General features: G+C 40.7%; 1 protein-coding gene across 8 annotated transcripts in view; it reads left to right on the forward strand.

Moving 5' to 3' along the window:
• DNAJC6 (DnaJ heat shock protein family (Hsp40) member C6) overlaps window positions 1–24,507 on the forward strand; it is a 130,306-nt gene that overhangs the window by 99,542 nt on the left and 6,257 nt on the right. For 4 of the 8 annotated variants that reach the window (XM_019731705.3, XM_074334864.2, XM_019731703.3 and 1 more), the window contains exons 6-16: window positions 2,076–2,209; window positions 2,753–2,947; window positions 3,838–3,955; window positions 5,320–5,399; window positions 6,250–6,443; window positions 6,552–6,632; window positions 8,833–9,258; window positions 11,981–12,115; window positions 15,957–16,025; window positions 17,102–17,221; window positions 23,577–23,840. In XM_019731705.3, coding sequence (XP_019587264.2) covers window positions 2,076–2,209; window positions 2,753–2,947; window positions 3,838–3,955; window positions 5,320–5,399; window positions 6,250–6,443; window positions 6,552–6,632; window positions 8,833–9,258; window positions 11,981–12,115; window positions 15,957–16,025; window positions 17,102–17,221; window positions 23,577–23,840 — 1,816 coding nt within the window. Of the gene's footprint in view, window positions 1–2,075; window positions 2,210–2,752; window positions 2,948–3,837; window positions 3,956–5,319; window positions 5,400–6,249; window positions 6,444–6,551; window positions 6,633–8,832; window positions 9,259–11,980; window positions 12,116–15,956; window positions 16,026–17,101; window positions 17,237–23,576; window positions 23,841–24,507 lie in introns of all 8 variants that reach the window. The other 4 variants (XM_019731704.3, XM_019731709.3, XM_019731694.3 and 1 more) reach the window with 1 other exon arrangement.

The raw sequence follows: 24,507 nt of genomic DNA on the forward strand, positions 1-24,507 counted from the left end.
TTACCAAAAACCCTAAAATTGTTTCATTATGAACATACATATCAAACCAACTGAACATTTTGCAACAAGACTAATAGAGTTAGTAGAGATAATTTATTGGATTTCTGCAAGATATTTCCGAGTTTCTTATAATCAAGGTAGAGAAACTTGAGCTAGATTGTTAACACATTTAGTCAAATTGTGGCTGAATATCTGCTCCTAACGGTAGGTGATTAATACATCAGCAGCCTCCCAAGGTTGCATTTGCTTCATCTTTTTATTAACAACTTTGATAAAGACGTGGCGATCAAGCTTATTCATTTTCTTAGACTGGGAGGGTCACATTAATGAATTTGGACTTTTAAAAAGTTTTTTCAGGTTGGTCAGTGAACAGAAGCTAACAATATAAAATTAAACATAGGATGAATGTACAGTCTTGAATTCTGGTTCTAAATGATTAAATATATTTGTCCATTAGCTTAACACATCATATGAAAAAGAACTAGGGGTTTTAGTGGATAGAAAGTTCAATCAGGGTTTATGGTGTGACTTAGCCTGCATTTAAACTAGCTTAGCCTAGGGTTATGTTAATAAAAACACAGTATCCCAACTAGGGAAGATAATATTTCCTTTCTAGTTTGATCAGAACACGTCATATCTTGCATTTCACATCTGGGCAGCACATTTAAGATTGTTGTTTTAAAACTGCAGTCTTGTTCAGAACAAGTGCACCAAATTATGATGTCTCTTAAAATGGAATATCAAATGAGGAAGAATTGAAGGGACTATGTATTAGCAGAGTTCTCCAGAGAAACAGAGCCAATGGGATATGTAGAGAGCAATATTGAGAGGAGAATTATTATAGGAATTGGCTCACGTGGTTGTGGAGGATGAAAAATCCCACAGTCTGCCCTTGGCAAGCTGGAGATCCAAAAAAGCCAGTGATATAATTTAGTCTATCTGAAGCCCTCACAACCAAGGGGGCCACTGGTGTTAAGTCCAGCGGTCTGAAGGCCCCAAATCCAAGAGTTCCAGTGTCTGAGGGCAAGAGAAGTTAGATGTCCCAGCTCAAGAAGAGAGAGAGGATTTGCCCTTCCTTTGCTTTTTTGTTCTATTTAGGCCCTCAACAGATTGGACGGTGCCCCCCTCCCTCAGCCCTCTTTGAGGAAGACTGATCTCTTTACTCAGTCTACGGACTCAAATGCTGATCTCTTCCAGAAACACCCTGACAGACACACTCAGAAATAATGTTTTGCCAGCTATCTGGGCATCCTTTAGCCCAATCAAGTTGACGCAAAATCAGCCATCACAGATTGGGTGTGTTTTTAACCAGGAATATAAAAGTGTTGATGGAAAGGAAAGGTGTTCAGATATGTGAGGGCTGTCAGAGGGGGAAAGGAGTACATTTTCTTTTGGTCCTCACAGAAGGAAGAATGAGAATCGTTGAGTTGACACAGACTTCAACTCAACATATTCACTATAAGAAAGAACTTTGTAAACTGGACTGGGCTACTTCAAGTAGCAGTAAGCTCCTTGTCACTTAAAATGTTCTAGAAGAGGTTGGGTCACCATCTATCAGGAATGTTATTACATGTATTCATCTATTGAATAAGGTTGAATCAGGCGAAGCTTCTTTTATATGATTTTATATGACTCTAGGAATAAATTTTGTGGGAAATATATTCCAAAAAGCAGTATTTATCTAACCTGTGAACTCTACCTGCAGCCCTAATCCAACCTCCACTGTTAGCTCTGATGCCGCAGGTCCAAAGTTACTTTGAAGACTAGATTAGTTTTCAGTAAATATATGCAAATCAAATTTATATTGCTGGGTTTCTTAGATTAGTAGAGAGTCAATTTCACCTTAAGAATCAGTCTTGCCTTTCTGCTTTGTGATTTAAATAGCTGGAACAGATTTTGATTTTCAAGTAAATAATTTTGAACTGACACACATGCCCAGTCACAAGGGTTTCTCTCCTCTCTCCCCACCCCACCCCCAACCCTTCTCTTTTAATGGCAAGTACAGCTATTCTTAGTGGTGAGTGGGTAATTGAATGGGCCATGTTTATGACAAGTTTATGCATTTTCTTTGGCAGGATGGACGAGCAGCATCGTCAATTCTGGTTGGTGCTATGTTCATTTTTTGTAATCTCTACTCTACTCCTGGTCCAGCTGTTCGGTTATTATATGCAAAGCGACCAGGAATTGGACTTTCGCCATCCCATAGGAGGTAAAGTAAGCTAGGTGCAGGGGTGGGCACAGACATGGTCTAATTGGTATCATGTACTTAAAAAAAAAGAAAAAAAAAAAAAAACCCTTTTAGGATAATTGACTTATTATCTTCTCTTTAGTCAGAATCTCTTCCTTTCTCTTAATTAAATTGTATCTCCTTACCTTTTTGGATTAAAAGAAGTGCTTGTGATGATAACATTCTAGAATTTTTCCAATGCCAGCCTTTAACTATACATTTAATCTGCTAGATCGAATAGGACTAGATGTTCAAAACTGACCTTGTATAAAGCTCCTACAAGCTTTTTCATTTAATAAATACCCTTTTATCAGTTCTTTGGGGGAAGCACAGCAGGGTCATATTAGATAAAAGCTTTTCTAAATTTCTGGCTGCATGCTCTTGCTAGTTCATGTTTAAGAAATTAACACAGTAAAGCTTTACTGTAAGTTAAATTACAAAGACAAACTTCATAGTAAAGCTCGATTGCTTGCTTCTTTCTTCTGGTGTGGTGGGCGCCAATAAAATGAGAATCTTTTGTTTTAGATACCTGGGCTATATGTGTGACCTCCTAGCCGACAAACCCTACCGCCCTCACTTCAAGCCTCTCACCATTAAGTCGATCACTGTCAGTCCAGTCCCTTTTTTTAACAAACAGAGAAATGGATGTCGCCCTTACTGTGATGTACTGATCGGAGAAACCAAAATATACACAACCTGCGCAGATTTTGAACGAATGAAGTAAGTCATGATAGTTTTCTTCGCTTCTTCTTGTGAATGGCTCAATTCTTCTGTAAGTCGGATTGTATTCTTCCTGTTAGGACTGCATCATTGTGAAATGCCTGATATTAAAAACAAAAGTGTTTAACATAGGTGGTAATCGTAAAAAAGCACAACTGCATCAAGGGACACCGTAGCCGCTTTCAAATGGTGATACAAGCTGAGGGACTAACATGAGCTGTAATGAGGGTTAACACAGTGATGTGGAAAAAAAAAAAAGGCAGTGGTGTGGGACAGAGGATCTGGACGTTTAAGAAGAGGATGACCTTGAGAGCTGGTGAGGATAATGGATGAATGCAGTTTCTAGGTGAGCAGCTAGGTAGATGGTGATGTAATTAAAGAAGTTATAGAATCTATAGGAAAGAGCAGGTGCTAGTGGGAGGTGATAGGGGTTGTGGAGAGAAGGGAGAGTGGATGATAACAGGAAATGAAATGAGTTTAGAATAGACTGAATTTGAGGACTGGTATCCAATACCCTCATAGAGCATTTCTTTGTTGGTTTCATCCTGATCTCAGTTGAACTTTTTGTTCCCTCTTTCTTTGCTTTTACTATTAATTTCAAGTTAGGGAAAGGCAGGTACATCAGGGTACGATGTATTTGAAGAAGAGATCTGCAAAATAGGGATAGGCGACTGATTTATCTGGAAGTCCGGATGGGATGGAGAGAGAGGCCCTGGCACCAGACCAACGCCATCCCATGGCAGAACCAGTTGGCACTGGCTGTGCTCCTCCTGACTTTGCTCAAGATAGAAAATGGTTCTTGGGTCCAGGCCTGGGCCAGCAGGTCCCTTCACCTGTGCAATTGTACCAAATTGGACTCTGTTTATGTATGTTTTTGTCTCTGTTTGAAGAGAATACCGTGTCCAAGATGGGAAAATCTTCATTCCCTTGAGCATCACTGTGCAAGGAGATGTGGTTGTTTCCATGTATCACTTGAGGTCAACCATTGGGAGCCGGCTACAGGCCAAGGTATGGTTTCAGGAAGAATCATGGCGTAAGCTCCTCTGAACCTGCAATAGGAGTATTTCAATCTTTCCTCTTCATCACTTTGGGTTTGAGTGACTTGTGGTTTTAGAATCAGATGGAGCCTTTAAAGACGGCTTATGCCCATCTTCCTCATTTTACAGGGGAGGAAACTGAGACTCAGCAAGTTTGTAACTTGCCCAGATGACTTTGCCGGAAGGTGGCAGCTCTAGAACTTCTGGCAAATCTTGCTCTTTAGAAGCTTGTACCTTTTTTATACCGTCCCATTTGGATCAGCATGAGCGGATATTTCTACTAAGGCTGTGGGATTAAGTAATTACAGTTTTTCAATTTTTTTCCTGTGATAAAAGTAACATAACATAAAAGTCACCCTTTTAAAATGGACAGTGCAGTTGTTTTTAGTATTTTCAAAAGGGTGCGCAACCATCAGCACTATCTAATGTCAGAACGTTTTAATTACCTCCAAAGGAAACCCTCTGTCCATTAGCAGTCACCGCCTATTCCCCCGCCGCCATCCCCTAGGCAATCACTAATCTACTTTCTACCTCTATGGATTTACTGATTTTGGACACTTCATATAAATGCAGTCATCCCATAAGTGGTCTTTTGTGACTGGCTTTTTTCACCTAACCGTGTTGTTTTTGAGGTTCTCCCACGTTGCGGCTGTAACAGCACTTGATTACCTCATATGGCCAAATGATACTCCGTTGTGTGGATACACCACCTTTTAATCTCTTCATTAGTTGATGGACATTTGGGTCATTGCCACTTTTGGGATATTACAAATAATTCCATAAGTAATTGTATTTTAATTCATCAAATATTTGCCAAGTGCCTACTCTGTGCCAGTCATTGCCTAGGTGTGTAGGATTGACAAGAATGAGACTGTACTTGCCTGTAAGGAGCGCAGCCTCGCGTGGGAAGTTCACACATCTACAGCGGTTCCACTGCCCTATTAGAAGTGGGAAGAGATGCTATAATGGGGGCGGTTTCTTTTAGCCGGTGGTGGCTCAGAATGCTACAGAGAGGATATGACCTGTCATGGTGGGCCATGAAGGATGAGGTCGTCAGGTTGGAGCAGGGGCATTGCAGATAGAAGGAATGGAATGAGCCAAAGCATGGCCGTGTGCAAGAACATGGGACCTTCGCAGATGAGGAAATGGCAAGAGTTCCTGGAGAGGAGAGTCTAGAATTGACGCTGTTCCACATGGAGAGGTCATTTAATATTGAAAGTAAACCAAGATTCAAAAGTAGAAACAGTTGGTGGTGCTTGGCTCGCCAAAATATAATCTTGATCCGATTTCCTTCTCCCTGATTGATGTTAATGTGCTTCTCTCATGTATTTTTAGGTGACCAACACGCAGATATTCCAGCTTCAGTTTCATACTGGATTCATACCATTGGAAACAACAGTTTTAAAGTTTACCAAGTGAGTGGTGCTGGGGCCGAAACCCCTTGTCAATCGAAGCGCAGTGAAACGCTGGGAGCCAGTTGCTCAGGGCTCGTTAGTGCTGTGCTGCGGCACCGCTGAACGTGCTGCAGGACTGCTGAGTGTTGCCTAACAACACAGAGGCTGGTGGCATTTTACAACTTGTGGAGGTGCCTATGGTTTGTCCTGAACACATGGTTCAATGGACTTCAAATCAAAAGGCCTGAAAGTCCACGTGAGGGGACAACAGGGAACAAACTATTAATACTGTGATCCTTTGCATCTGTGGATCCCTTTGTGTTTTTCTGCAGGGTTGGCAGTTTCATCAATAGTAGGATATGAGCAGTGACCCTTCAGAATGGATGCCAGGCTGGAGCACTAAGGCTCCCAGGGGGACCCCTCTATCCTAGACATTCATCCTTAGTTGCAATATTATAGCGTGGTCTGGGGAACACGGGGTGGCTGAAGCTGGCGTGGTAGATGGGAGTTGCTGGGTCAGGGTAAGGATACGACATTCAAGAGCTCAGGGTGTAGGCTGTGGGCCTATTTCACTATTTCAACACCTGACTTGGCCGTTCTTGTGCATAGTGGGTGGATGTATCAGCCCTGCCTTGTATAATGCTCTCACATCTGGTAGTATCCCAATTCTTTGAGTAGGTATTATTCTCTTTTCTCAGGAAACTGAGGCTCAGGCCAGTAAAGGAACATATCTGGTTAATGACTGATTGTTCCCCTAGAATTGAGTCTCAGAGTTAACATAGGAGTCAACCTCCAATGGTTTCTGTGCTGAATATCATACTCGTGCCATTGCTTTTCACTGATCTTATCTATATTTTACATCCCTATTTAGGCCTGAATTGGATGCATGTGATGTACCAGAAAAATATCCTCAGCTATTCCAGGTGACTCTGGATGTAGAACTACAGCCCCATGACAAAGTGATAGACTTAACCCCACCATGGGAACATTATTGCACAAAAGATGTCAATCCCAGCATCCTCTTCTCTTCTCACCAGGAACATCAGGATACTTTGGTCTTAGGAGGTATGAGTCACCTGGTGGATTTGTCTCCCGCATGAAGCCTATGTGTTATTTATCACGTTGACGTATTTCCCGTGTTTCATTGACACTGCATGGCCTTTTGTCTTGCAGGACAGGCTCCAATAGATATCCCTCCAGACAACCCCAGGCATTTTGGGCAAGGTGGCTTTTTTTCCTCTCTCTGTTGGCAAGGTACTTCCAAGCGTTTCTTTAAGTTACATGGTTAGATGATTAAGTTACGTGGTTTTTCTGTCTAGATGATTAGTTCTCAAAACAGCCCAAAGTAAAGCAGCACTTCAAGGTCATATAGCTTCCTCCTTATTCCACACTCCGCTCATTCCTTTTTCAAATCAGGCAGCTTTCCTACTTTCAAGTCCATAGATGCTCTTAGACTGATGCAACAGGCCATCTTAAACTGCAGTCTCCCTTTTCTCTCTATGTAGTATTGTGGATCACCTCTTTCCTAGATTTACAAATAAGTCATATTTTCTAGCACCACCCTTTATGCTGCTGACACACAAATTAACAAAGGACTCTGCCCAGCATTTCCTCTAAAGGGCTCCAACCACTAGCAGGGCAGAACTAAGCTTCCCCTCGTGTAAGGAAGGCAAACACTTGCCCATATGTCTCTGTTACTTGTTTTAACAACTGTGGCAGACATAGGGCTCCATCACAGTATCCGTTTTTTGCTGAATCTGGAGATGTTCCAGAATTTTTCCAACATAACACTTCAGACTGCTGCCATCAGTAGACTGGCATTGGCATTCCAAGTGGTAGCCATCTGCCATCTTTGCCTTGGAGTTTGTTGAAGTTAACTGCAAGGTTCAATGTAGAATTGAATAATGACTTCCTCTCTAAAAGGGGTAGGAAACTGGCCTTGCCAGTGGTCTACTTACAATTTTCTTGCTTGACTTCCTCCGTTGTGTGAACATAAGACAGTATTCCCACTACCTGCACAGAGTTTTCCATATTTGGTGAAAAAATTGTTCATTTGTTTCCTTTGAATTGAAAGGCTCACTTTCAGAATTTTCCGTTATACTAAGAAATGGGACCAGTAACATACAACAATGGAAAACCTGGGAAATCTAGATAGCAGGTAGATGTCCCAGTTCCCTCTTGGTTTCCCCTCTATCTTCTCTGCTTCATACATGGGCTGTCAGTAAAACTTAACGTTTACCTCTTTCCTGCCATTTTAGTAAGTGATTTAAAAGTCGTTCCTGGTAGAACTAGGTTTTAGCACATATGCACAATTTCTTATCCTAACTCCGCAGAGCCAGGTATGTATCGGAATGCAGAATTTTTTGGATTTCAGAAGGGTGATCTGGTACATAAACTGTATATTATTTGGCATTCACGGTGGCATCTCTGGCAACAACTTGTAATCAAACAGACTAACATTTCTGCAGTGAAACACATAAATAACACCCCTGACTGAGATACACGAAGACCGTAAACACTTCCACTGATATCAGCTGTGATCAGATTATTCTACCAACTGAGTTTGTACCAAATTTAGGGAAACCTTTCCCTTTCCACAGCCTTTTGCGTTTCACAGTTGGGGATAAGGGATGTGGAGCTGTACTTGATTTGGAACGTGGATCTTTCTGACGTTAAATAATAAAGTTCCATAGGAGGATCTGTCTCAAGGAGAGCCTGGAAAGTCACTCACCAGCTTCTCTGTTCCTTCCCCAGAAGATACCTCTTTCCTGTTGCCTATTTACTGCTGAAAGTTACCTCCTTTCAGGTTGGGGTAAGGAATATCCTAAGCAGAGCCATTCCCACTATTCACTTATTAGGTGTGTGGTTCACGTCTGCTCTAGACTGTGGGAGAAAGGCCCTGCTTCTGGCTGCAGGCCACATGGAAAAGTAAAAGTGAGAGGCGTCAGCAAAGGAATAGGAGATTATGTTGTTTTTGTTCAAAGCACCTAGCATAGTGCCTGGAAGATAACAACAACAATAATAATAATAATAAAAGATACAAACACTCAAGTACTGCTTACTGTTGATCTGGGTGCTTCCTATACATCATCTCATGGAGTTCTCACTGCAGCCTTGTGAATTAGGTTCTATTTGTTACCCTCATTTTGCTGAGGAGGAAACCAAGGCCCAGAGAAGTAAAGTAACTTTCTGAGAGTCACAGAGCCAGTAAGTAGTGGAGCTAGGATTCAGACCCAGGCTGTCTGGCTTCAGAGTTTCTGCCCTTCACCTCTGAGATGCTCGACAAATGGTAATTGAATGTGTAATATGAAGTACATCCTTTTCCATTGGAAAGGGTTTGGAGGTGTTTTTTGCTCAGGCTGCTCCTTCTGTCTTTCTGAGGATATATATATACAAAAACCAACAGTGTTGTGGCCAGTAGCTAACCATTTGTGGGCACATTGGCCTTTCTTAGATCAGAAATCAGAGAAATCATTCTGTGAAGAGGACCACGCTGCCCTAGTGAATCAGGAAAGTGAGCAATCGGACGATGAACTTCTGACCCTTTCCAGTCCGCACGGCAATGCCAATGGTGACAAACATCATGGAGCCAAGAAACCCAGCAAAAAGCAGCAGGAGCCTGCTGCCCCTGCCCCCGCCGAGGATGTGGACCTTCTGGGCTTGGAAGGGTCTGCAGTGAGTAAGAACTTCTCCCCGCCATTGGCTCCGCCCACCAACTCTGAACTGCTCAGTGATCTGTTTGGGGGTGCAGGTGCGGCCGGCCCTGGACAGTCCGGGGTGGAAGATGTGTTTCATCCGAGTGGACCTGCGTCTGCGCAGTCAACACCACGCCGGGCTGCCACCTCCACCTCTGCATCTCCAACCCTAAGAGGGAGAGAAGGTAATTTTTTTGCATGTGGCACTGTACCTACTTCTCAGTTTCAAATTATAACCTTTTGGGCCAAGCGTGCAGAATGGAACCTTCCTACTAAGCTAGACTTTTCTCCCTGGAGGTCCCTCAGAGGTCTACATCTTCATTTAAATGGGGAGCACAAGAGGAAACAGAAATCTTGCCCATTTTGGTAGGGTAGTGGAGGAGTGGATATTTGAATTCTTCATCCTTACTTTAATGGTTTTTTTTCCAGGGCTTCAATACCTGAGCTGCTTTCATTACTTCTGCTTGGAGATGTATAATAGGTTGATGAATAATAACAGCAAATGTTTGTGGGGTACTTACTATTTGTCAAACATGGAATTTAATGCTAAACATGGTTCAGTTCTTATAAAAACCTAGTCAATAGGTGCTGTTGTACCCCCATTTCATAGTTGAGGAAATAGAGGCTCCGAGTCAAACTAATGGCATACATTCGTGCAGTTAGTAATTGATGGGTCCAGGGTCCCCAACTAGGCCATTTGACCCCACAGCTTTCTCTCTTGCTTCCTGTCGTGCCTCCTGGGAAGTGTAGTTCCCTGAATGCACTTTGGCTGTTCAGAGAAGCACTTGGTTCCTTCAAGGTATGTTTAAGGGACTCATGCCAGGAGCACAGCCGACTGGAGCAGAGCAGTTGGTGCCAGTTAAGGAGTTTGAGCCCCTTGTGGATCAGTTAGCTTCAATTAGCTTATTGCTGCAGACCCAACCCTTCCTGTGAATGGTCATCCAGAGTGTTTTGCTATTTGCAGGACAGTGTAGCTAGGTAAGCAGAAGTCCATTATAGCTTGGTAACAGCTGCCCCTTGTTACCAAGATGATGTCACATTAGGAAGAGTAAAGAGAAATGTCTTAACTCTCCAGGCATATGGTAACCTATAGGAACTTTCTTTCCCAAGCTCACCCTTCACTTCTGAGAAAGGATTGGGCAGGTGTTGATGTATGGTCGTTCAGCTGGAGGCATTCTCTGTAAGAGTGAGTTTCAGCATCATAGAATGTAGCTGCAGAGGCTCAAGGTCCTGCATGTTATTGGTGGTGCCTGGATGTGAACCCAGGTGTCCTGCATCCCAGGCTATTTCCTCTACACTTCATTCACTTCCTTCCATCCAGTTCTTACTCATCAAAGTGAATCAAATCTGGCATTTTCTTTCCGTCAGGAAAAAACATCCCCAAGATCCAAGATAGCATAGTGCTCAGTGGTCATGTGTGAAGACCACGCGCCTTGTGTGGCTTTCGATAATTTCATTCATCATAGTCCTGGGCAGATAGTAGTTGTGTTCCAGTGTCAAAACTACAAGGTACCTGTGAGAGTAGATAACTCTGTTCCTCTGGTTATAGACAATGAAATTGAGGCCTAGGTATCTTGACTGACTTGTCCAAGAATACACAGCTGGTTAGTGGCAAGCCCAGATCTAGAACTCCAGTATTCTGTCCCCTAAGAGGAAGTAGAAGGAACACAGTCCAGAGTTAAAGGCTTGGATTTGAATCCCAGGACTGACACTTAACTGTGTGGCCTTATTAATAATACCTTAATTTTCTTAGTTGTGCAGTGGGGATAATACTTTCTGTCAGCATTGTTGTTAAGAGCTCTCGTCTTGTGGTGTTGGGAGGTTCACTTTTAGTTGTTGGAGAATGCCTCTAATTTAACATAAGTTGATATTAAAAGTGCACCAAGTCATAGCGAAAGGATTTTAGCATCCTCCACTAGTTGGCTTTAAAACTTAGATGTAGAGGGATTAAGCCAGCATTCTCTTACAGTTACTCTATAAATCTCAGTGTTCTCATTTTATAGGAGGGATAAAGTTGTGTGAGTATTAAAATAGGAAAGGTATGTGGATTGCGTAGCATCGTGCCCGACAGACACTGGATCCGCTGGTGCTACACTGGACTAATCTGCTGCCCAGCAGATAGTAGAAGAGCATCATGGCAACGAAGTCATAGCTGAACATACTCAACCATGTATCCTACATGGGCTTTGAGAGTGGGGTTTGTTCATTAACTTGTTTCATTCTAGTCGTCTATTCCTAAACAGGTCAGTCCCACTCCAGGAAGCAATCAACTCATTCGTACAACTCATAAGTATTAGATACTTACAGATTAGGAAGTGACATCCCACTATGAGTTGCTAAGGGACGTTTTGTTCCTTGACTGATAATGAGATATTAAAGGCCAGTTATACACATGCAGCTCTGCACCGTTCTCTTCACGTTCATTTCACACCTTGATAAATGTGAGATGCCTCTGGGAAATTCCTGGAATTTGGAGTCAGAAGACTTGAGCATGAATTCCAGCACTATTATTTACTTGCTATAGGGCTTTCTAACCTCCGGTTCATTGTCTATAGAATGAAGGTAATACCGCTTCTGGTCTGAGAGAGATACTAGGTACTGCGGACCTGCTGAGGCGTTCTTTATGAAAGGCAATGTGAACCCTAAGAAACGATACAATCTTCCTGTTTTTGCTGGACACCTCAGCTGCCCACTTTGTTCCAGTCTTCTTAGTTCATTCACAAACTTTTGTTAGCCCCGAGGAAGATTTAACGACAGAATGGGCCTGTGGAACAGCCCAGAAGGCAGGCATCATCCCGATTTTTCAAGTATCTGGCCTAGGGTCTGGCAACAGTGACAACTCTTCAATATTTATTCAGTGAATGAACTCATAGGACAAAGAAACACCTTTTTCTTTTTGTTTTCTAGGTGCCACCTTTGACCCATTCGGAGCACCTTCTAAACCATCAGGGCAAGATTTGCTGGGTTCTTTTCTGAATACGTCCAGTGCATCCAGTGACCCCTTCCTTCAGCCGACGAGAAGTCCTTCACCAACGGTACACGGTAAGGAAGTATTTTATATTGTGTTGAGTGGAACATAGATTGCCATAAGATATCAGGTGCTTAGATTTAAAAGCATCCTGTAGTTGTTTTCTTGGGGGGAGTGGGGTTTGGGGAGAAGCTACATATGCATCTCTCCCTTTTGGAAATGAACAATTCACATTAACCTATCAAAAGCTCTGGGATATTTTACCATAGCAAGCCTGTCAAACTTTGTTCACTGAGCTTTTCTAAAACGGATTTGACTGTGGAATTCTTTTTTTCATTAGCGCTACACGTACAGAATTATAAGACACCATTGACTGTGGGAGGTTCCTTTATTTATTTTATGTACCGATACGGGATAAATAAATGCTGCTACTTTGAGTTGATTGAAAGATGCATCCTAGTTAGAAACATCTTTCAGATGTGGAAAAATACGAGTCTGAAGTTAATAAAATGTAGTAAGAGCATTTCATAAAATTAGTATTGTACAGAACAAAGTTTAAAATACAATGCCCTGACATATTAGGGCTATTCAGTCTAATGCGAAGTGGCCATTGAGCACTTGAAATGTGGCTAGTCTGATTTGAAATGTGCTCTCAGTATAAAATACAGCCGAGATTTCAAAACTTAGTACCAAAAAATGTAAAACATCTCATTAATATTTTTCTATATTAATTACTTAAGATGATATTTTGAATAGATTGGGTTAAATAAAATATTAAAATTAATTTCACCAGTGTCTTTTTACCTTTTTTTAATGTGACTACTGGATAATTTTAAACTACATGTGTGGTCCACAGTATATTTTTATGTTAGAGACTTAGGTTGTGTGGAAAGAATAGTAATCACATCCATTTGTAAGGGCAAACGGGTATAATTTCAATAAAACTGGTGAAAACTGGAGCTCTTCAGTGAAGGACAAATGGCTTTGAGCTTCAGCTAGGGGACTGTCCTGATGTTAAAGGCTATTGATCATTACTGGCCTCAGCCGAGAGTGATGTATTCGTGAAGGCACTCTGAGCTTGCCTGGAGAATGTGGTTCAGTCACCAGCTTGACCTCATGGAAGTGGTCAAAAGCGAAAGGAAGATGAGTTGTGCAACATTGGTCAAACTATAACTTGACTAAAAATGAGAGATTAGTCCAGGAATAACCTTTATAAGTGATTTCCAGTTGGTCTTAAATCTCAAACTGTTTGAAGTGGCTCCACAGGGCAACCTACAAGAAATGTACCTCTCACGCTTGAGCAGTGCCTACCTAAGAGAGTCTCCTGATTAGAAGTTCATTACCCTGGGAGGAAAGATACAGGGATAGAGGTTAAAGCTGTTGTTTTCACTCACTCACTTAAAATTTAAGTCACGTCATTGCTCTGCTCAAAATGGCTCCCTATTTCATTCAATTATGGAAGCCAAAGCCCTTGAAATGGCCTACGTAGGCCCTATGTGCTCTAACACCCCAATGACTTCACTTCCTGTTCTCTCCCTCTTGCTCTCTCCATTCCAGCCTTACTGGCCTCTTTACTGTTGCACTGGCTGTCCCCTCTCCCCTAGACATCGGCATGGTTTGATCTTTGCTCAACTGTCACCTTCTCAATGGGGTCTTCTCTGACTGCTCCATTGCACATCGCAACTCACCCCCCTGCCCCTACTCTACATTTTCCTTTCCATGGTACTTATCAACTTGCAATATATTCAATAGTTTACTTACGTGTTATGTTTATATTTAGTTGTCTGTTTCTCCCCACTAGAACATGAGCTCCAGCAGGACAGGGACTTTTGTTTGTTTTGCTCATTAATGCTTCCTTAGTGCTGAGAAGAACTACTGGCATATGGTAGGTGCTATCTAATATGTAAATATAAAATGAATTAACTAATTTTTTTCCTACCTAAGTCTCCTTGATGGATGATAGCATTAATAAGGTTATGTATTTTCCTGACTTTAATACTTTGAATTTATTGTCTTCATAAGAGTGCTACCTTTTATGTCCCATGGGCATGGATATTCATACTTCAGCATGGCAGCTCCGGGTCTAGTTCTTTGTTTCTTGTGAATTGGTTAGAACGTGTTGTTTGTCACCTATTTTTGGCCAGTTAGCACCCCTTTCTTTTGTGGCCACGCTTCTCATTTTGGTGTCTGTCTTGCCCAATGAATGAAAAGAATTTTCCACAATCCTTGCTGGGAAAGCAATGATCATTCCACTATTCGTGTCTCAGTTGCATCTTCTTCATACAGGATAACTATAGGGGAGACTCAGATGTCAGATTGGGAGGTCAGATGCCCACCTCCAAATTCTTGGGGAATTTACCTCAGATTTCCACAAGGTACCACCAATCTCTTCTGAAAAATCAAGAAATATTGCCTTTGAGTTCTAAAAATATTTATAGAACATCTACTCTAAAGAGAATAAGCACTTGGGGCATAGTGTTGGAAGAAAGAGTAAATAAATAATCGTAATAAAAGGCAAAAGGGAGAATAAAAGTATTAGGTAATTACTTTTTAATTTGTATATTCCCATCTCTCCATCATATTTTAAGTTTCTTGAGGATAAGCAACATGTCTTTTAGTTCTTTATTCTCTGGTGTGGTGTCTTGCATGTGGTATGTAGTCATAAGGATTTGTGAGTTTGCTTAGTAATGAGGTTGAAGTTCTGACACCTAGTTCTGCATCCTACTTGGACGTAAGACCTAGGTGAGAGAGTGAAAGAAATCAGACAGCAAATAGTAGCAAAATAGTCTAATTTCCACCTCAATTTTCAGGGATTACTGTGGAATAATAATGGAGAGGAAAGAACTGTTTTTTGCCGATAATGGCATATTCTTTTTAACTTAATGGGAAGGTACAAGGGGTCTTTGTTTGTACTACGCCAAAAAAAAAAAAAAAGTAAATATAAGTCTTGCTAATACTAATCTTGGTGATTTGATGATTCTTATGGTGGTCAAGGTGGTGTGTGTGTGTGTGTGTGTGTGTGTGTGTGTGTGTGTGTGTGTGTTTTAAATCTCACTTGCAATGTTAGTTTAGTATTTGCATTTTACTCCTTGATTTTATGGAGAGAACCTAGAGGTACCTTGGAAAGAAATTATTTCTTATGGCACCCTATTTCTTCTTTGGATTTTATAGGTGCAGCAAAAACTTATTACCAGTGTGTATTACTCTAATACACCTAATTCTCTTCAGCTGAACATTCTTAAATGCTACATTTGGAATTTTGAGAGGGGTTAGAATGATCTATTTAGAAGCTGTAATGAGTTAGTTTTGAGTAACAATAGATACATCCCTGGCATGAGCATGGTGGATGGTATATAGTCAATGCCCAATACATGTTCTCAATGACTCATCATTCTCAATTCATGTCACAGAAGAGGAGAAAACAAAATTTCAGTTTTAAGTTGATCATGCCTCTCCTGCGCTTGTTAATGCCAACCTAGGGCAAATTGAGTTTTTTTTTTTTTTAATCTTATTGCCCACTGACTTTTGCTTAAGTATAGTGGTAGGATACACAAAGATGAGTAAAATGGTTCCTGCCTTCAAGAAGTTCACAATTTAATGGAGACAGACATATGCACAGTTATAATTCAAAGTGTGTGGATATGGAGATAAAAAAGGTGAGCCAAAGGAGGAACAGAGATAAATAATATATGGCTTTTACCAACCCTGATGTAAGAACCACAGATGAGGGCACAAATTATCAAGTGCTGCAGACTGTGGTGAGAGCTCAGAGGCAGGATGAATCCCTTGGGACCTTGGGAGGCCATGCAGATTGCATGGAAGGTACAACATTTTCCTGTGTGGACTTCAAAACATGGGTTCTAAGCTATCTTGTTTTGATTCTTTTTTTTTTCTTCTTCTTCTTCTCATATTTAGCTTCTAGTACACCTGCTGTGAACATTCAGCCAGATGTTTCAGGAGGTTGGGACTGGCGTACTAAACCAGGTAAAGGTCAGCAGGTTGTTGTTGTTTTTTTTTAAATTATTATTATTATTATTATTATTATTATTATTATTTCGGAGCACATTTAACCAATTGCTAAAGCATAACAATTGGTTAAGAGGAAGTGAGTAATTACAGAGTATTATAGCCCACTGTATAATTGATGTTGGTTTTCCCTAAACACTCATATTCTGCTGGAACTCCTCCCATTGCACTTGATGACATGGTAGAGCGGTGTATGATACATTATTTCAGTGTTCTGCATCTCATTTGCTGAATGAATGTCTGTCTTGACGCTAGAGTTAGGCAGATACAACTCTGCCACTTAGAAGTTCTTGGAGTTTTTTTTACAAGTCTGAACCTCTGTTTTGTTATCTGTGAAGTGGGGGTCATAGCTCTTGTCCCACCCAGTTGTATAGTTTAAGTGAAATAACGTAATGTGAAAATTTCTGGCATGGAGTAGATGCTGAATAATTTGGATTGTCTTCCTTCTTCACAAAGGACTTGTTTCAGGGCTGGATTTGTCTGTGATAAATAAGCTGTCTTTCTCATGGCTGGATACTATTTACTGAGAGCTCTCTTGTGTAATTGCATCTCCAACACTGTGCAAGCTACACCATCCACACCTCCCCCCGACACACACATTCTTATCACAGCAACTTGCTGAAGCAGTTGCTGTTTTCTTACTTGCCAAATGAGAAAATGTTGAAGCTCAGAGAGGTTCAACAGCAAGCCCAAGGTCACCCAGCTAGGAAACAGCAGAGCCAGAGCTCAGATCCAGGCCTGACTACAAATCCCATAGGAAAGAATGAAGTCAGGTGACAGGAGAGGTAAACACTGGACATAATAGTTCACAGGTATGGCCAGGAAACAACAAAGGCCTTCTCTGTGCCTTGTCCCTGCTCCGGTGCACTAGTCACATGAGCCAGAAAAGCAAGGTCTAGCAACTTCTAACGTATTTCCAAATCCTGTCCTAGTTTGCCCTTAGAGACAGGATGAGCTGTAGCTCTGGATTTCTGAATTTCAGAATTCAGCCTCAGAGAAGTAACTCATTTTCAATGATCTGATTTCCTTTTCAGGAGGTTTTGGAATGGGAAGCAAGTCAGCTGCCACCAGCCCAACAGGATCTTCGCACGGCACTCCCACCCATCAAAACAAACCCCAGACTCTGGATCCTTTTGCTGACCTTGGGACCCTAGGTACAAACTTAACAGGTTAAGATACTTACTTAAGGCTACAAAACCTCAAATCTAAATCTTGAGTGTCACAATAAGCTGGTACCTAAAATCCTGTGTATTCTTAAACTGGACTCTAAAACCTGAGATTGGCTTTAAAAAAGGAAAAAAAAAAAAAGGAAATCAGCTTCAAAGAATGGGTTGGAATTAACCCCTATTAACTCATTTCTCCAATGCCTAATTTTGGATTAGTAACATGAATAGAGTTGGAACTTCCAAAAGCATCTGACAACAGGGTTTGGCTGCAGCAAAAGTAATGAATGTTTAGGGACACGCTAAGAAGCTGGTCAGATCGATTTGAGCCACATGGGTCCAGCCGTGCATAGGCTGTCCTGCAGTGTTACCCATGAAAGCCTCATACTGGTGTCCCTCTTCTCTCTGTTGACTACAATGTTCTCTGGTCAGTTTGTAAAGTTACATATGGAAAATAGACTATGTAGTATTTCTAAAGTGTTTTTCATCATGTATTAATTATTGTTATAGGCTAAATGTTCCATGAGCAAGTAATTTTGTAAACACTGCGTTCAGTGGACTTTGATTACTGCAGAAACATCTGAGAATAAATGTCCAGGGTGGTATTCCTCAAAGGGTTACAGTTTGCAGGGTTCTCAAACTATTTCACCAAGGAACCTGTTTTTAAGGCATAGTTCTTTGGATGGTCTGAAACCTTGTCTTCTCCTTTTTCCTCCCTCCACTGGGCAGTGCAGGGTTGTTAAATAAGGGTGAGTAGCCATGTTGGTAGTTGAGGTTCTCAGAAAGCTTTAAATGCTGAGGCATTTAAAGACAAATTGTCTGCAGGGAATGAGAGTATGGCAACCATTTTTGCCCGTAATTGTGTCAGAATCTTGACCTTTCATTATCTAAAGATAAAAAAAAAAAATCTAAATCTAAAAAATCTATTTTAGATTTTTTTTTTTCTTTTAAGAACTCTCAAAATTATTTTCCGTTCTTTGTATCTTTTAAAGTTTTAAATAACGATATCAGGTGAAATTCTATTTCAGATAAAACTCATGTGCTGTTTACTTTTTATCCATTTATTTATTCCGCAACTATTTACTCAGTTCATGCAAAAGTAATTGTGGTTTTTGCAATTATTTTTAACCTTTTAAACAACAATTACTTTTAAAAAAAATTTTATTGGGGGACAGTGTGTTTTTCCAGGGCCCATCAGCTCCAAGTCGTTGTCCTTCAATCTAGTTGTGGAGGGCGCAGCTCACTGGCCCATGTGAGAATCGAACCAGCAACCCTATTGTTCAGAGCTCATGCTCTAACCAACTGAGCCACTCAGCCACCCCAGAAACTTTTGCACCAACCTAAGTGCCTCCTATGTGCTAACACTGTTTTAATGAAATCCCAACGAACCAAAAAAAAAAAAAAAAAAAAAAAAAAAAATCCAAAACAAAATTCCTGTCTTCCTAAAGCTTATGTTCTAGAAGGGGAAACAAACAGTCAATGAATAAATATATAATATAATGTCAAATAGTAAAAATAACAGTGTTTATTGGGGGTTTTACTATGTGCCAGGCACTATTTTAAGTGCTTTACATATATAAATTTATTTAGTCTTCCCAATAATCTTCTGAAGTACAGAATATTATAATCCTCCTTTTGTAGACGAAGAAACTGGGGCACAAAAGGTTAAATTACATGCCCAAGTCATAAAGTTTAAACACTAAATTCTATCTCTAAAGCTTGCACTCATAACCCCTGTGCACAGTGCTATAAAAAAATAAGGCAGAGAAGTGATGGTGAGTGGTGGATGGGCTGGGTGTTATTTTAGACATCAAGTGGTGGGGGAAGGGCTCTCTGAATAGGTGACCTTTATAGGGAAGTTCTTTTTGAAAATCCAACATCACATCTTACATTTAGTTCTCATGTTCTTTTAGACACCTCTAATCTGGAATCATTCCTCAGCTTTTCTTTTTATTTTATTTGTTTTTGTTTTTTTTAAATTTCAATGACTGTTGACATACAATATCATATAAGTTTCAGGTGTGCAGCATAGTGATTAAACATTTATATAACTTACGAAGTGATTGCCGTGAAATCTAGTACCCATGTGACACCACACAGTTATTACAACATTCTTGACTATAGTCCCCATGCCATACTTCATGTCCCCGTGACTGTTTTGTAACTGCCAGCTCGTACTTCTTAATCCTGTCATGCTTTTTCACCCAGCCCTCCAACCCCTCTCCCACCCAGCAACCATCAGCTTGTTCTCTGTATTTATGAGCTTGTTTCTGATTTGTTTGTTTATTTTGTTTTTTAGATTCTACATATAAGTGAAATTGTACGGTCATTCCTCAGCCTTTCTTTGCCTTTTATGACATTGATACTTGAAGGGTACAGGCCAGTTGAGAAAGTGTCAACTTGTTAACTTTAACCACTTGCTTAGGGTGATGTCTTCCAGTTTCCTTCATTATAAAGTTACCATTTTTCCCTTGGTAATTAATGAGTAATCTGGGGGAGATAATTTGAGCTTGTCCTATTTGAGATAATTTTATTTGAGAATATTTTATTCTCTTTTTTTTTTTTTTTAATTTTATTTTATTAAATTTATTGGGGTGACAATTGTTAGTAAAATTACATAGATTTCAGGTGTACAATTCTGTATTACATCATCTATAAATCCCATTGTGTGTTCATCACCCAGAGTCAGTTCTCCTTCCATCACCATATATTTGATCCCCCTTACCCTCATCTCCCACCCCCCACCCCCCACCCCCCCTTACCCTCTGGTAACCACTAAACTATTGTCTGTGTCTATGAGTTTCTGTTTCTCATTTGTTTGTCTTGTTCTTTTGTTGTTTTTGGTTTATATACCACATATCAGTGAAATCACATGGTTCTCTGCTTTTTCTGTCTGACTTATTTCGCTCAGCATTACACTCTCAAGATCCATCCATGTTGTCACAAATGTTATATTTTATTCTCCATCTGACTTTTACCCACTGATTTTAGCACTCTTGCCAGAAGTAGTTATTACTATGATGTTTGCAAAATTGTGGTTTTCTGATTCTGTCCTTCTTTCTAAATTTATTAATGGGCACTTAACTAGAACGAAAATCTCCTTTTCTTTTTCTCTCTTTCTTCTTTCCTCCCTCCCTCCCTCTCTCCCTCTACCTGTCTCTCTCTCACATCACAATGGACTAATGGATTTTTTTTTTGATTCAGTGAGTTATCATTCATTACTATCATTATTCCCTTTAATGTTCACATTGTTCCAGATTTGATTTGTGAAAACGCCCGTTTTTCTGGCTTCTATGTCCTTTTCACTGGATTGCATCTTTTGAGAACTTTGTTTATGGCACAACAAGAGAAATTTTTACACCCTCATCCTAGAATCATTCATTCTCCAAAGACTTTTTATTCTCTTTTGTGGGGAATGGTATTTAGAAACCAAAATTTGTGTGCTAAGTATGTTTATTGGTAGTGGGGTGGGTATCATTGCTCTCTACCTTTCAGTACATAAAGATAGGAGATGAGTGAGTATAAATATGTTTAATTCCATCCAGTACCACATGGTTCTTCCTTATCTTGCCTTATTGCCTATGTGTATCTTCCATTCCCGTATATCACAACAACATTAGTAGTCAGACAACAAAAATAGTTTCAGAATAGTTATAGCCAATATCGCTACAACAACAACCCTACCAGGAGGACTTCAAGAGTTCTTTGTCATTTTTGAAATGCAGTAATTCTTACAACTGCTGGAAAAATCGGTTTCCTAAATTTTTATCTCCATTTTTCAAGTCACATAACTTAGGAAAGTTAAGTGACTTTCCTAAAGCCACACCGTGAACCAGGTGATGGAGCAAGGGCTACCAGCTAGAATTTTGATGCCTAGGTAATTGCTTTACATATTAAACTTCCAAATCATATAGCTGCAATTCAGAAAAATACAAATGACAGCTAGTGTCTTTCTCTTTAAGGTATTTTCACACTGAGCAATTCTAATACAAACGCGTGTGCCTTAGTTCCTCCCATAGATATTCTGATTTAGTTGATCTGGCTCTGGCTCGAATATAGAGAGTTTGAAAAGCTCCCCTGACGATTCTGATACACCGCCAAGGCTGTTAACCACGCTTTAGGTTAGCAGTGGCCTCTGGGTTTCCCTGCTTCTTTGTGTTTTTGTCAGCTCTCTGCTTCAGTAGTATTAAAAGTTAGACTTGCTGAACATGGGTAGAAAATATTGTGGAAGAGTAGACTTCGGGAAGTCCTATGATGTTGATGAGCCCCTTGAGAGCAGGGTCAGCACCTGCCCTTTCACCGCTGTGTCTGCAACCTGGCGTGTAGAAGGTGCTCAATAGTATTTCATAAATGAATGGATAAATGACAATCTTAGGGGAATCTGGATGGTTTTGTTTTGTTTTGCTTTGTTTTTAGTTTTTTAGGCTTTCCCATATTCACTGAATTTTAAAATAACATGTAATACATACATATATATATATATATATATATATATATATATATATGTACTATATATATATTCAGTACATATATACACAGAAGAAAGACAATAAGCATCCTGAAAATATAAAATGAAATCTCAGTGTGGAATAAATACCCAGCCTGAGGTATATGTGGATGTGCTGTTGGCAGGTGGGCCCAAGGGCACAGGAAGCCACGCTCCCTGCTCTGAGTTACAGAGCGACAGGGGGCAGTGCCAAGCTTCAGACAACAACCCTGGTCATTACCTTCTCCTATTACCAAGTATTTATTGAGCCTTTATGATGTACCAGTGTGTTCTGGGCACTGCTGGGCATAGAAACTTGCATTATGCATTTTATAATATATAATGTGTCTTAATTTGCTTTGTTCAGTGTTTGTGAAACACTTATGTGCAGCCATTGTGTCTTTCCAATGTGCTGGTGATGGAGATGTAGTGCTGATATCACAGATAAGGGAGCGAAGGCTCGAAGAGGTGAAGTTTTCCCCTGAGCTTCAGAAGCACCAGGATTCTCTATAGACTGTTTTCAGCTACATTCCCAGCTCCCAGACAGTATCATGATGAATGTGTGAATGAGAGAGAGAGCTGAGGCTCACACTCGGATCGACTCCAAGTCCAGTGGCCATAGTACAGCGTTCCCAGTGGGGAAGGAAGGAGGAATCCCACATCAGAATAGAGGGAAAGTATCCATAGAAAGAAGAGACAGTAAGGAAGGGATGAGTTGTAGTGAAAAGCTCAGAGACTTGGGGAGGAAGTAGGGCTTATGGGTGCAGCATATCAGCATGACATTTGGAGGTAGCATGCCTGTGGTCAAGGCCTGGCTCCTTTATCGAGTTATGTGATCAGGAACATGTCAGTACATCTCTCTGCGCCTTGATTTTCTCATCTTTAATGTGGGGCCAATAATATTCCCAACCTCCTAAGAGTGTTGTGTAGCTTGATGGCAGTAATGTACACAAACATAGCTCGTAAACTCTAAAGAGCTATATAAATGCTACTTATTTTATAATCACTGGTACTTTGGGTTTGGTGCACGAAAGGGTCCCTGGAGATCATGACATTTCAGGTTCTCTTTTTACCTTTTTAAACACTAGCCATGACTCATCTTCATCTTTTGGAAACACCTCAGCATATATGCACTGAGTACTTAAAAGTTAGGAGATTATGGAATCAGGGTTGTACTTAAATTCCTGGCACAAAGTAATGTCACTTTTTAAAGCGTGAATTCGATCCTTTGCCCTGTTCAAAGTTGTCAGAGCATTGGCTGTGTTTATTCTCCTGCAGTGAAATGTAAGTAGTATGAAATTGAACCCTACTGAAATTTCAAAACATCTTTGTTTATTCTTGAATATCAGCCATGCTTGTATTTATAACAAACAATGATTAATCCTGATCATTGAAGTGTAACTAGCACCTTAATGAGTGAATATATTTTGTTTTTTCCTTCTTCTTGTCATTTGGTAGTTTTTACTCCAGTGAAGAAATAGAATTTGCTTAGAAGGTAGGAAGGAGGAGAGGGATGGCACAGTGGGAAGAGCCAGGCTCTTCTGGCTTGGAGCCAAAGACTTGGATTCAAGTCCCAGTTTTGTCACTTGCTGCCTGTGTGACTTTGAGAAAATCACTTAACTGCTCTGAGCTGCAGTTTGTTCATCTGAAGAAAAGATGGGACTATTAATACATACGTAACAATGTCATTATGGGGATTAAAGGACATCTATACCTGAAGTTTCTTTAATTATTAGGAAAGTTTATTGTGCTATCAGTCAAGGTGATTTCCACTAAAGTCATTGCAAACAGTAACTGGGATACAAGAGTTAGAGGCTACTCAAAATAACATTTACCTTCTTTTCCCCCTTTGTTTTGTAGGTAGTTCTTCATTTGCCAGCAAACCCACCACACCAACTGGATTGGGTGGAGGATTTCCACCTCTCAGCTCGCCACAGAAAGCTTCTCCCCAGCCTATGGCTGGAGGGTGGCAGCAGGCAGGTGGCTACAACTGGCAGCAGACACAGTCGAAGCCACAACCTAGCATGCCACACTCCTCTCCCCAGAACCGACCCAACTACAACGTGAGCTTCTCAGCGATGCCTGGGGGCCAGAATGAACGTGGGAAAGGATCAACTAATTTGGGTAAGGATGATAGTATGGAGCCTGGCTATCAGGTGGCCTGTGTTTTCATTCTGTCTGTCTGTCTGTATGTATGTATGTGTGAAGGAGACAAGAAACAATTCCAGTAGTTTCTGAGGCAATCTTACAGTTGTAGTGACACAGCATGGTCACTGCCTCCAACTCTGTGCCTACACCACCTGGGTTTACCATACTGTTAACACTTATCACATCATTTTCTGACTGTTAGCGGACTTATCTGTCTGTCCACATTAAGACCAGCTGGAGGGCAGGCGCTGTGTCTTTTTTTGCCATGTTATCATAGGCACAAAACATAGTGCCTGGCACGTGATTAGAACTGAATGAATATTGAGGGGATGTGAGTGGAGGGGTGGTTGGATCTTTAAGCTGGCATTCCTTTGGAAGAGGGGGTAGAAGAGAAAGGTTGGGAGCCCTTTAAGCACTGTGTTCACATTTTCCCTTGGGTGCTGAGTAGAGGAGGGTATATGTCCTGGACATTTGGTCTTTCTTATGCTCTGGTTGGTGGATGTTCCTGAGATCATTGGGTTTCCTGTGATGGTTATTCCTCTCTTCTGAGAAGAAAGTTAAAAAGAACATAAAATGGGCCCGCAGCTAAGGTTGGAGGGTCCTCTGGATGGCATTCATTTTTTGTTAATGGGATTCTTGATGA

The sequence above is a fragment of the Rhinolophus sinicus genome, chromosome 14 (assembly GCF_057876585.1).
Source record: "Rhinolophus sinicus isolate RSI-liver-muscle chromosome 14, RSI-T2T, whole genome shotgun sequence".
Lineage (NCBI taxonomy): Eukaryota > Metazoa > Chordata > Mammalia > Chiroptera > Rhinolophidae > Rhinolophus > Rhinolophus sinicus.